Genomic DNA, 13,225 nt, shown 5'->3' with positions numbered 1-13,225 from the left:
ACAGGTCGACCAGGGGGGACATTGAGGAGGTCAAATGCAGAGAAGCAATTTCTCTATAGAGATGAATAAAGTATAACTTCATTTACTCAGAGATACTGAGTATTTCTTTATCTGGATAACTCTGATGTGCTCACCTCTACATTAAAATAAAAATCACAATTTAGTGCACATTGCATAACATTTTGGATTCTACTGTTGCCAACTAAAAAAATGCTCCTAATGACCAGCTCGACACAGGAAATGCCATTGTTGCAGTGGTTAATCAAAGAATGGATTTGGAAGAGGAGTTTTTTAAATCTCATATTTGGCTGCCTTTTGTCAGCATCTCCATGGAGACGAGCTGGGGACGTCCCACTCGCTATAAAGTCAGTCAGGTCTTAGGAGAGGCCACTCAGAGTGAAGACACGTTGGTTCACTTTCTAGGCGTTTTTCAGTGATAAAAATTCTATTTAAAAATGCTTGTATTTTATCCTATTTATTGGTTGAAAAGTTACACAGTGTAGCTTAAAGGTTTTTAGTTTTTCAATAACAGGTTAAACAGATCAGACAAATACAGCAAACAGATCAGACATATTTAGTAAAATATATGTAGCAAAAGTATTGAATCAGTTCAACCGCCCTGTGTCACTTGTAGTCCAAACATGGCCGCCAGTCGTCCTCGGTTACCACAGACACGTCCGCTCTAGAGTCCTAATCCCGCTGCTGTTGTAGGAAAACAAACTTTTTGCACTTTTGCCAAGAAACGAAGAGGACGTGTGGTTTGAGCACGCTGCACAGATCCCAGCGGACATCGCGAGGCTATTCCCATGTCCCCGTCCTAATAAATGTCAAGACATGTCAGTATTTTGTAAACATGGACTGTTTAATAAAGAAATGTTTCATAATGGGGTTGATATGGTTATTTTTAGACAGTTAAGTCATATTTCTTTACATTTTTGATACATTTAAGCGAGAACAAGTAAATAAATTGTAGAAATATATAAACACTTATTCATATATCAAGCATTATACAACTGTGATATAAAACAGAATTCACTGCAAATGACTGTCAAGACTGATGTGTCCTTTTGGTCATGGCGGAAATCGTCTTCAGCACCATTAACACGCTGAAACACAAAAACAACATTACAGCTAAAGCCAAAATCAACCTGTCAAAGAGTGATTAGAAATTACCTCATTATCAGCATCAAACCAGCCGGCATGAACTTAAAAGAACTGAGAAACCGTTGCCCCATGACCACGGATAAGGTCCCAGAGGCGCCTGTGAGACAATTAGTACAGAATTATCCTTCTCTTATAGAAATTGGGGGGTCAATTGAGTCAGAGTGAAATATTTACCTAAAGAAAGCCATGCATTGTTGAGATATGCACCCAAGGCAGCCAGTAAACCAAAGAGGAGTCCAGCAGCGAGAGACGTGGCGCTGCCTAAAGGAAAGAGGAAGTTAATGCTCACCAAATCTAACGTATTGGATTTACTTTAGATATTAACCATGTTTTTATCTGTGATATTTTCCACTTGTATTGTATGCTATGGTCAGTCAGTCATACTTAAAGTGCTATTGGCAAGTTTCAAGTGTACAGTACATTTGTGGAGGCAATTTTTTTGGCAACATTAGTAATTTCTAGGCCTGGCCAAAGCTTCATGAGAGGCAGGAAGTGCTAAGTTACATTTACTCAAACTGTAGTTAATAGAGTAGTCATATCATTCAGTACTTTTTCCTTCTGCCTGAGTAATGTTATTATGAAGGATCTTAACTCTTACTTATAAAAATGTTACTTGTGCCAGAGCCGTGGGAAGATATTTTAGCTAGGTGGCGCTGCTGAGGGACAAAATTTACCCCCAAAACGCTTTTTCTGCGCATAATTTCTATTTATTAATGCAGCCTGCTGTTCCCAAACTATCCACCAGGGGGTGCTGCAGCGCCCTCAGCACCCTGGGTTCCCACGGCCTTGTGTGCCACTGTGAGTAAACTTTCAAGTTACAAAAGCTTCAAACTAAAATATATGTAGTTTGTGTTTTGTGCCCTTTTTTTTTTCAGAAATATACAATGAACAGTTTTAAAACAACTTGTACTCAGTTATGTAAATGTACTTAAAGGTGTATTATCCAACTTTTTATCTGAAAAAGACAGCTGATGCAGTATTTGTGGGTATTTGACCTAGTAGTGACCGAGTGTCTGTATGAGTGGTCAGCAGAGTGCCGTCTCCAGGATCAATTTAGAAGGTTTTCACAGCGGATGGAGCCTCTCACCAGAAAACCTACAAAACAAATTGATCCTGGATCGTTGTAGAGGCCACTGTGAACAAATGTAGCAGAATCATGCTGATCACATACAGCTGCTGGGACACAACAAGGTCAATCACGCACAAATATCAACTTTGTTTTTCGCATTAAAAGCTGCATAATGCACCTTTTAACCTCCTAACTCCCGCCTGAACCGAGAGGATCTTTTTCCTCACGTCATCAGATTTTTTTCCATCATTTTTTTGTTGGGTATTCAACTGGTCATTTTTTTGGTCATTATTTGTCAAACTTTTTTTATTTTTTTGTCAAATTTTTATCACATTTTTGTCATTTTTTCGTCTGTTTTTTATCATTTTTTTGTAATTTTTTTTGTCACATTTTGTCACATTTTTTTCAATTTTTGTCATATTTTTGTCAATTTTTTATCAAATTTTTTTCATTTTTTTTGTCACATTTTTGTCAATTTTTCGTCACTTTTTTGTCACATTTCCATCATTGTTTTCGTCTCAGTTTTGTTGCTATTTTCACAGCTTTTTTCCAGAAGCTTTCGGATTGGGGTAAAGCCAAACTGGAGAAAATGTGCTCGGTACAGGTGGGAGTTAAGGGGTTAACTAACATTTTCAAGTGTTTTTTTTTCTCCATACAGTACTTTTTACTTCTATTTGAGTCAAATTTAAGGAAGTATCTGTAAGAATATAGTAACTCGTGCCACTGTGAGCAGTGGCGGACTGGGACTGAAAAACCGCCCTGGACTCTGACCAGCCTGGCCCAAGTCCCGTCTTAACCGAGTGCCTTTTCTCGAGTTCAGCTTTACCCAAATCTAAAAGCTTCTCAACTGGAGAGCAACGGTGTAACGCTTACTTTGAAAGCTAAGCCTACAAAAGTGATCGCTGCATTTTTGTCCCATGTTATGTTGTTTTTTGTTGCTTTTTCATTACTTTTTTGTGGCTTTTTGGCGTGATTTTGTCCCTTTTTTTTTTACACTTTTTATTCCTTTTCCATCGCTTTTTTCATTGCTATGTCGTCATGTTTTCGTCACGTTTATGTCACTTTTTTGTTGCTTTTCACCCTTGTTTTTGTCGCTATTTCAATGCTTCTCTTTTAAGCTTTTAGATTTGGGTAAAGCTCGGTTAAGGTGAGGTATAGGAGGTTAAGGAGGACATTAAGAGGCCAGACCGGTGGCCCTTCTGTGCTCTTCCAGAATGGACATATGGCCAGTCCGCCCCTGACTGTGAGTAAATCCTTAAATAACAAACCTTAAAGGGGCTATATCATGCTATTTTAGCCATTCCAAAGTTAAGTATAGGCATTTATATGATATATTGTACCTCTACCATTATGGAGCACTCATTTTTGTGATAAATATAAGTGTTTTCTGGAGGTATTTTTCAAACCCGGAAGACACAACGCTTCAGTTCAGTTAACTCCGCCCCCTCTCTCCGCACATACTTTACCGTAATATAAATAAACAGCAATAAGTGAAGTCACTTCACGATGCAGTTATAGGAGTTGACATCTGCAACACAGCTTCATAAATGGCTAACACACATGCTAATATGCTAACACACACATGCTAATATGCTAACACACAAGTTAACCCGCGTTTGGATTGACTCACCCTCTGGTCCATCGCTGTTTACATTATGGGAATCGCGTTGGTTATAAAAGTTAATCCACTTTGATTCTGGCGAAGGTTCCCCAAACATCCATCAGAGACAGTCACAGAAAAACAATATTTTGGTGAAAGTCGCCGAATCCCGGAGAAAAAAACAGCTGAGTGGCCTCTTCTTGAAAAAGGTTGAATAAACTCCTCGTCCTCGTAGCCAAACGTGCTTCTTTTTCTCCGTCCGTGACAGTATCGTTAGTTAAGAATAAAGAACAGGTGTGTCCAGAGTAGGTAACGAGCTCCATCTTCAGCTGCAGCGCAAACATGACTGATCTGTTCAGACGCGATGTGTTTGTTTTGGCCACAGCTGACCTGGAAGCACTTCGGGCACATCCTTTTTTTTTCTTTTTTTTTTTTTCTTTTTTTTTCATTTTTTACTCTTTGTTTCTCTCTTACGACAGAAATAACGAAAAAGCTCTTTTACAAATTAAAATCAGGCCGTAAGCACAGAATTAAGACATTGCATTACAGACGTCGAGCACTTCCGTTCCGTTGTTACGACACAACTGAACACTCAGTCGTTCACCAGGAGAGGGAGGAGCAGCTGCTCAGAGAGCAGGATTCAGGAGGATTACTGAGAGCTGCGTGAATGAAGCCACAAACCACTCTGGGGGTGTTTTTAATAAAAAAGTCGATTTTGCATGATATAGGACCTTTAAAGGGGCTAGATGCAAGTTAGCCATTTTATACTCACTACTGCCACCTCAGGTCATATGTGTAACTGCAGCTTCTATATTTAGGATTTTAGAGGCAGTTGTGGTGAGCAGGTCTGGGCTTATTCCTCACCTTAGGACATTGTGGGAACATGTAGGGGGAGGAAAATACTTCATTTTAACATTTTTAAACTCTGTATAGTCCCTTAAAGTAAATATTTCGGTTACTGTACCCACCTCTAAGCTTCAGTAATTACTCTTCAGATCATTGGGGGTCAGAGTAACACAGGATAAAAAGTGTATAAATATCGTACCCGCTTTTACAAAACCAATGATTCCTCCCGCAGCCACTAAAGCAGCATAAAACAATCCAATCCTGTCCATGACGCTTCAAAGACTTCACCTGGATAAAAAACGAGACACAGCACATTACATCATAAGTAGCAATTACGGCGTAAGAACATCCATTGTCTATATTAAGTTATTTTAATCACTGCCCTTTACCTGTGTTTTGTAGTTTTCTTTTAAGGGAGTTTTGTTTTTCTTCCGTGTTCCTTCTTCTCGATTTAGCAGGTTTGTTGCTGCACATTGGCGCCCTCTGCCGGTAAGTGGTGAGAATGAGCACAATTCTCTGAACTTGCAGGCGGACTTTGTAGGAAAATTACTGGAAAATTAGCTTCAAAGCTAGCCTTGAAATAGTTAGAAATTCTTTTTGTTAATGTAGCCAATACTTTCTTGGCTGCAAATTTGAATGAAGAAATGTTGGGCAGAAAAGTTATTTTTATTTGAATTTTTAAGCTGCTGACAGGAAGTGACATAGATAGGGGTAAAGTTCTAGAGCAGTCTATTTCCGGGTCCAATGGAACTTTAGTCTTTTTAACTACAATGGGATTTAGCTGATTTTATCCTGCTGTAGAGCCGACGACAAGGCTCTTTTTAAAGATCTGATCACACAGAAATATTAGTTTTACTCCAGATTTTCTTTAATAAGTCTTTTCTAACATTAATTATCAAATTCGGTTTTCCACACACACTGAAGGTATTTTTTTTAAATTAAAATATCTTCATTTTCATCTCCTTTTTTCCAGAAGCTTTTGGATTAGGGTAAAGCTGGAGAAAATGTGCTCGGTTCAGATGGGAGTTTAAGGGGTTAAATAAGCTTTATTTTTGCTTATTTATTGCCAAAAATCACTAAATCCAAGGCAATCAGTGCTGCTTTTCCAGTGAGAGGGAGAAAGTGGCGATTCCACATCACTGAAGGAGCACATGGGCTTGTGAATAAGTAAAATACATTGAAAGGTCCAGCTGCAGATTTTGAGCGTTTTTACAGACACTTTGGGCATGGTTTGGCAGCTGAGACCTGACAACCCTGGCTGTAGTGAAGCTATAGCAAGCTTTTTACTGCGCCATAAAAGGATTATGCTTACATACGTACACAGGAGGAGCTAAATAATCTTGCCCCACTTGCCCCAAAATAAAACTATTTTAACCTTGTAGGCCAGTTCATTCATTCATCTATTGCACTGAGGAAGATTCAAAGAAAGATATGCGAGTTCCTGGACACACAACTCCAGGTCTATTTTAGATCAATATGGTTGCCTTGTTAAATATGGTTGCCTTGTATATAAAGTATTGCATGGACTTGCTCCACCTCCATTGCAGGATTTCATCAAGCCAAAGTCTGTTAGTGGGATCACGGGCACCAGGGCATCAGCTCGAGGAGACTGTGAGGTTCCACACAGGAGAACCTCCTTTGGACAGACTGTGCTCTCTGTAAAAGGCACCAAGTACTGGAATAGTCTCCCTTCATCAGTCAGAGAGACTCCAACTCTGGCCACTTTTAAAGCACGTTTTAAGCTGTGGCTAAAGGAAAACCAGGCCTGTGAGCACTTTTAGTTGTTACTGCATTGATTGTTGTCACATTATGTTAATTGTAAATTGTAAATTGTGTATGTGCTGCCTGCCTAGGGACTACAGATGGAAACTAGCATCCCCGCTGTAATCTGGCATATTTACAGTGCTCATGTGCAACTGTTCATCAATATACATTGTCCCTATCAAATAAAAAAAAATAAAAAATCAAGGAACAACATTATAACATGATAAAAAGCTAAAAAAAAGGTTGATTTTGCATACCATCCTCCTTTAAGATAATAAGTAGTACTAGTAGACATATATCTTTTCCCACATGCATGGATAGATGTCATGTATTTATATGACTGAACTGTCAGCCTAAAGTCATAGTGTGGACGTTTGACCATAAGCTCTATTGCGACTACAACTTGTCACATGTGAAACAACAAAAATTCCAGCCTATATAAGATTTCTCACATTTTTATTAAAAGATTGGCACAATTCAGCGACAGAATTCACAGAATCTGGCAGCACTGACTGGACTAGTAGCAGTTCTTCTGTAGTTTGCGTGCTCCAGGTTTTCTGCGATGCTAGATCTTGTAGTTTATGTTGAAGTCGGAGCGGTGGTGAGCAGAAACAGCTAAATGATCTTGCCCCACTTTCCCCCAGCACCAATAAAACTATATTATTTAACCTAGTAGGCTAATTCCTTTATTCATTAATCTATTGCATTGAAGCCCAATATTATATGCACGTATTACACAACCCAGGCCAGCACAATGTGTTTTAAACCTACTATCTAAAACCCACAGAAACCAATGGAATTTAGATATGTTTTTGTCTAATAACATGGTACTTTGAATGGCTCAAATAAACTAAACTATTATAATGCGGCCCTGGGAGTTAGGGGTTTGCTTTCTTAAAGGGGTCCAAGTATCTGTCACCTCAACAAAGCTAAAGAAGTGAATGTGGATTTTAAGAGTTGCCCTGGATTTAAGGTCCTATATCATATGTCATGTTTGCACTGAAGGTTGTGAAGATGGAGCTCTTTCTAAACTATTCTGGACACGCTTGTTCTTTTTTCTTACCTACCGATAATGTCGTGGAGAAAAGCGCGTTTGCCTACGAGGACAGACTTCACTCAACCTTCCTAAAGAAGAGGCCACTCGCCAGAAGTTGGAATTTCTTTCTGGGAGTCGGCGACTATCACTAAAATAGTGTTTTTCTGTGACTGCCTCTGATGGATGTTTAGTGAAGGTTCAGAATCAAAGTGGATTAACTTTTATAACCAAAGCGAGTCCCCAATGTGATGGAGAGGCCAAGACAGAGCGGAGTCAAAACGTGTGTTAGCGTGTGTGTTAGCGTGTGTGTTAGCGTGTGTTTTAGCTTGTGTGTTAGCGTGTGTATTAGCCTGTGTGTTAGGTTGTGTGTTAGCGTGTGTGTTAGCGTGTGTGTTAGCGTGTGTGTTAGCGTGTGTGTGTTGGCGTGTGTGTTAGCGTGTGTGTTAGCTTGTGTATTAGCCATTTATGAAGCTGCAGATGTCAGCTCCTTATAACTGTATTGTGAAGTAACTTCACTTATTGCTGTGATATTTATATTTTTTTTACTGCTAGTGTTGCATGGGCAGATCTGCTCGGAGAGAGGGGGCGGAGTTAACTGAATCGAAGCGTCTTGTCTTCCGGGTTTGCAAAATACCCCAAGAAAACACTTATATTTCTCACAAAAAATAGTGCTCCATAGTGGTAGAGGTACAATATATCAGATAAATGCCTATACTTTACTTTGGGATGCCTAAAATAGCAGGATACAGATCCTTTAATGCTTCCATTGTGCGGGCTCTCATTCTTCCAGAAAGTATTATTGTTTAAGTTGAGGATGTCTTGTCCAGTGGATGTCCAGTATTTTAAGCAAAACAAAATCGCCGTCTGGACTGTTTTTTGTTGAGCTGAGGATGTTTTGCTTCTATCCGCAGAAGCGTCTCCTTTGTTCTTGTGGTCAGAATGTGACACTTCACCCAAGCTAGAGCGGTCTCATGGCAGATTCGGGAACCAAAGCTGCCAACAGCCTTCTATTCAAGTTGTTCACTTAACAGCATCACTTCTGAATCGAGTGCTACCTTAAACAACTTGAATAGATGGTTGTTGTCAGCTTTGGTTCCCGAGTCAGTCATGAGACCGTTCTAGCTTGGGTGAAGTGTCACATTCTGACCACAAGAACAAAGAAGACGCTTCTGCGGATAGAAGCAAAACATCCTCAGCTCAACAAAAAACAGTCCAGACGGCGATTTAAGCTTCATTGCAATTAAAATACTATGTTTTTAGTTTTTGTTTCATCTGAACGATTCTTCAAAATAAAATGAATGTAAATTTATAATAAGGTTCATGTTTAAATTTTGCAGTATGGCCGGGATGAGATGGTGCTGAGAGGGCGTTGGGACTATGTTTAAATAACAGGATTATGTTTGCTGCGTTAACTCAAAAAAATTGGAAAATTCTCCAGGAACAAAGTTTCGGCTGTTGTCTGATTCAGACCTTTGGCTCTGATGACAGATATTCGCTGAATGCACCCGCGGGGATTCTGTTTCTCTTGAATACCTTACTTAAAACTCTTTTGTGCCATGGTTTTGCATTGAGAGTATGGTTCAGTGAACTCTTGATGTGGACCTGCAGATGTTTGACTGTGGCCTCGATAAAATCTTCCTCACTTTGTGATAAAAGCGTAGAGGAGGAGCCAAACTCCAGCAGCAGGCCTTTGGCAGCTGCTTTGCCAATTGCTTTCAGCATTTTGGCTCTGAGCTCAAGGTTCTCAGGGACCAGGACTCTGCTCTCCACCTCTCTGAGTCTGTGAACAACGTCCACTTGTTGCTGAGTGTCAAGGGACACAGGGGATTTTTGGACCAGTTTCTTGGCCATGGCTTTGACCATAATGTGCGCAGTGGAGGAGGATTGTGGCACCACACTCTCCTGAGGATACGTGCAGCTCAGAGAGTGAGCGGAGGCCACAGTTAAACTTCCTGCAGCAGAAAGGTCTTGTTGAGCTAGATATAGTTGGGTGGGCTGTGGAGCGCTGGAGACAGCTAGATCGGTGACGTCCTCTAGTGCATAAGGGGCGTCCTCTGGATCAGTGAAGTCTTCCAGTGCATAAGGGGAGTCCTCTGGATCAGTGAAGTCTTCCAGTGCATAAGAGGAGTCCTCTGGATCAGTGAAGTCTTCCAGTGCATAAGGGGAGTCCTCTGGATTGGTGAAGTCTTCCAGTGCATAAGGGGAGTCCTCTGGATTGGTGAAGTCTTCCAGTGCATAAGAGGAGTCCTCTGGATTGGTGAAGTCTTCCAGTGCATAAGGGGAGTCCTCTGGATCAGTGAAGTCTTCCAGTGCATAAGAGGAGTCCTCTGGATCAGTGAAGTCTTCCAGTGCATAAGGGGAGTCCTCTGGATTGGTGACGTCCTCTAGTGCATAAGGGGAGTCCTCTGGATTGGTGACGTCCTCTCGTGCATAAGGGGAGTCTTCTGGATTGGTGACATCCTCTAGTGCATAAGGGGCGTCTTCTGGATTGGTGACGTCCTCTAGTGCATAAGAGGCGTCTTCTGGATTGGTGAAGTCCTCTAGTGCATAAGGGGCGTCTTCTGGATTGGTGAAGTCCTCTAGTGCATAAGGGGAGTCCTCTGGATCAGTGAAGTCTTCCAGTGCATAAGGGGAGTCCTCTGGATTGGTGACGTCCTCTAGTGCATAAGGGGCGTCTTCTGGATTGGTGAAGTCCTCTAGTGCATAAGGGGCGTCTTCTGGATTGGTGACGTCCTCTAGTGCATAAGAGGCGTCTTCTGGATTGGTGAAGTCCTCTAGTGCATAAGGGGCGTCTTCTGGATTGGTGAAGTCCTCTAGTGCATAAGGGGCGTCTTCTGGATTGGTGAAGTCTTCCAGTGCATAAGGGAAGTCCTCTGCTGGAGTGGGTTCAGTGGAACTGGTTAAATCCAGTGGCGTTGAGAACTGCTGTGCCTCTGCTTCCATGAAGTCCTCTGGAGGGACAAGGCCCCCTGTTGGACTGACATGGTCCACGGGGCTGAGGGTCTCTGGTTCAGTGATGTCCTCTGGAGGATTGGAGTCCTCTACTAGAATGAAAAGCTCTGTGGGATCAGGGATGGTCAGTGGAGTTGAGAACTGCTCATGTTCAGAGGTGGGGACCTCTGGGACAGCACCCTCTGCTGGAGTGACTGAGTCAGCACTCCTGGTCAAATCCTGTGGTGTCATGAGCTGTTCTGGGGTGAAGACTTGCGGATTTGAAGGTATGACCTCAGGCTTCTGTGAAGGTGAGGGCAGTGCTGAGCTGGAGCCCTGTGTAACCTCTGAGAGTTTAGATTTGACCTCCTTTGGTCCGTTGTCCACTGCAACCTGTAGGACCTCAGGAGGATTAGTCCATGTCGCTGTAGTCGGAGGTAGTTTTACTGGCCTGGGAGCTTGGGCTGACCTGAATGGAGCAATAGACGCTCGCTGGTGTCCCTGGGCCAACAATTGATCCCTTTTCATTTGCTCTCCAAATCCCATCATCTCTAACATACGTTCGGCAGCCATTTCCTTGGCAATTTTCTTCTTGTGAGGTGCCTCAGCTTGGGCAGTCATCTCGCCCACTCTCACCTCCACCGTGTACCAGGGGACGTGGCCTTTATAAGTGGTCTTGATGTTCGTGAACTCCGGGGCCTTCTCCCGCCTCACTGTAAGCACTTCGACAAGGGCGCAGACGGGATTTTTGTCAAAAAAGAAATACTGGCGATCCTTAATGTCCACAAGATCAGTGTGAGGCCTAGACCAGTACGGAGTCGCAGTCTCTGGCACTGGGAGCTTTGCCAGTTTACTCACCACTTCTTTGGAAGCTTGTAATTTGGCCTTCTTTTTGGTCGCCCCACTTCCAATGCCGACAAACTCCCCCACACGTAACTCCATTTGGAAGATCCTTGCCTGTGGTGTGCCGATGTGTTTCAATTCTTTGAACTGCACGTGTAAATTATGCAAAATGGCAAGGTCGTGCAGGCGAGTCAGGTCAGTTTTATAAACCTCCTCCGGCATCTCAGTCTCCATGATGAAGACTTCAGTCTGTGGGCTTTCCGTGCTGAATGTAAGGTCAGTTTGAGACCCGGCTGTCTCCATGTTAGATGTTTCAGTCTGTGGTCTCTTGTTTAAAATCACTTCAGTTCGAGGTCTGAGGTAATTTCAAGTTGAGGCCTGTCTCTTTGCTTGATGGAGATGACAACAACTTCTACTTTCCTAAATTCACTTTTTGAAAAGCGTGAAAATACGGTCAGTTTAGCTCAGAGTCGTGCAAATATGTGCGTCTCTTGTGTGCAAGGCAGACAAAAATCACTACACCTTCTAAACATACCATCCTATGCAAATCACCATCAGAACTCCATGGCAACGGAGTTCTGGTGGTGATGTCATTCTATGCAAATGATATCACCATCAGAACTACACAGCAGGTTTCCATAGCAACACTCTTCTCCCCTGGAATACACTTGTAATGGGTTATATGCATAGTTTCACCACGTGACTTCTGGCCAGGAAGCTGTCAAAAGCGCGCTATAGAAAATTAAAAAGTGCAGACTCAAATGATTCTGCATCTTACATTCCAATAAAGAGTTATTTGATAATGAAATAAGACAGGTTAATTGGAACAAAAGTATTGAGTTTAAAGACTGTAGCGTCTCATCTCTTGATTTAATGGAAGTGTTTCAGCAAATTATATCTAAATATACAAAAGCAACAAAGGCAAAGCATAGTGGGATTAGAAAAGCTAGGGCGACATTTATTCTTAATGTAATTAAACAGGCCCAGGGAAATTCTAAAAAGCTGTGGCAAACAATAGATAACATTACAGGAAGAGGGAAACCAAAAATGAACGACCATAGAGCTTAATATAAATGAAAGTTACATTAATGATGGTACAGTTGCTGATCACTACAGCAATTATTTTATAGACTCTGAACGAAATCACATCACAAACCTCTGGTTCCCTTCAATTGTTCTCACCACCTGCATTTCTGTCCAATTGCTGGGTTGCAGGTTCTAGAATATGATGATGTCATCGGACCCAACAGGGGGCAGGAGCTAGTTCTTCCTATTAACAGCATTACACAAGTCATATCTAAAAAGAAAATGTATGGATTAGAAAAATAATCATTAATATCAATCACTGGGTCCATGATCTCTCTGTACAAGACCAAAAATTTCCTCAAAAACCAAATAATGTTTCCTCTATATATTAGTATAGGCCTTTGGAATGCTGTGATGTTACCTGCAACCCAGCAATACTGCACTAAAATTCAAAAGTATTGATGATGCCAAAACAGGTAAAGTAATACAATCTTTATCAAATTCAAGGCCAAAGACTACTAAACATAGGAAGACTCTAACAAGTGTTTTGTCTGTTAATAGTTAGGCAGAAAGAAAGTTGAACTAATGAACTGCTGAACTAATGAATAAGATGGTGCTTTTATTTTGGTGTGCTGGATCAAAACAGGAAGTCACTTCTTGGGCGACGTTGTTATGATTTGGTCTTTTTCAGTAACTAAGGAATACAACATATTACTTATACAACAGATGGTAATATTAGTCATTACAATTTAAGTAAGTCGAGTTTCAAGTGCATGGTTTGTAATGATATACAAATGAAAAAATGCTCCACCAAATATAATGCAGCATGCTGAATCAAGTGTTTAAATCTGCAGTAGCATTTAGCTAACGTCGTCAAAACAAAACACGAGAGAATGAGAATAGCTCGGTGGAATTAATATAAACGTATTGACTTAACATGCTGCAC

General features: G+C 41.3%; 1 protein-coding gene across 1 annotated transcript; it reads right to left on the bottom strand.

Moving 5' to 3' along the window:
• Positions 1-969: 969 nt before the first annotated feature.
• LOC306973113 (transmembrane protein 14C-like) lies at positions 970-4,970 on the bottom strand. Its single transcript, XM_079569935.1, has 4 exons — positions 4,879-4,970; positions 1,339-1,425; positions 1,174-1,261; positions 970-1,106 (listed from the first exon to the last, which is right to left on the bottom strand). Exons 1-4 carry the CDS (start codon positions 4,946-4,948, stop codon positions 1,049-1,051), a joined length of 303 nt encoding a protein of 100 aa, XP_079426061.1. The 5' UTR covers positions 4,949-4,970; the 3' UTR covers positions 970-1,048.
• Between the last annotated feature and the right edge of the window lie 8,255 nt (positions 4,971-13,225).

Source organism: Gobius niger (genome assembly GCF_951799975.1).
Source record: "Gobius niger genome assembly, chromosome: 13".
Lineage (NCBI taxonomy): Eukaryota > Metazoa > Chordata > Actinopteri > Gobiiformes > Gobiidae > Gobius > Gobius niger.
The sequence above is the reverse complement of the archived record's forward strand: the minus strand, read 5'-3'. Positions and strand labels throughout refer to the sequence as shown.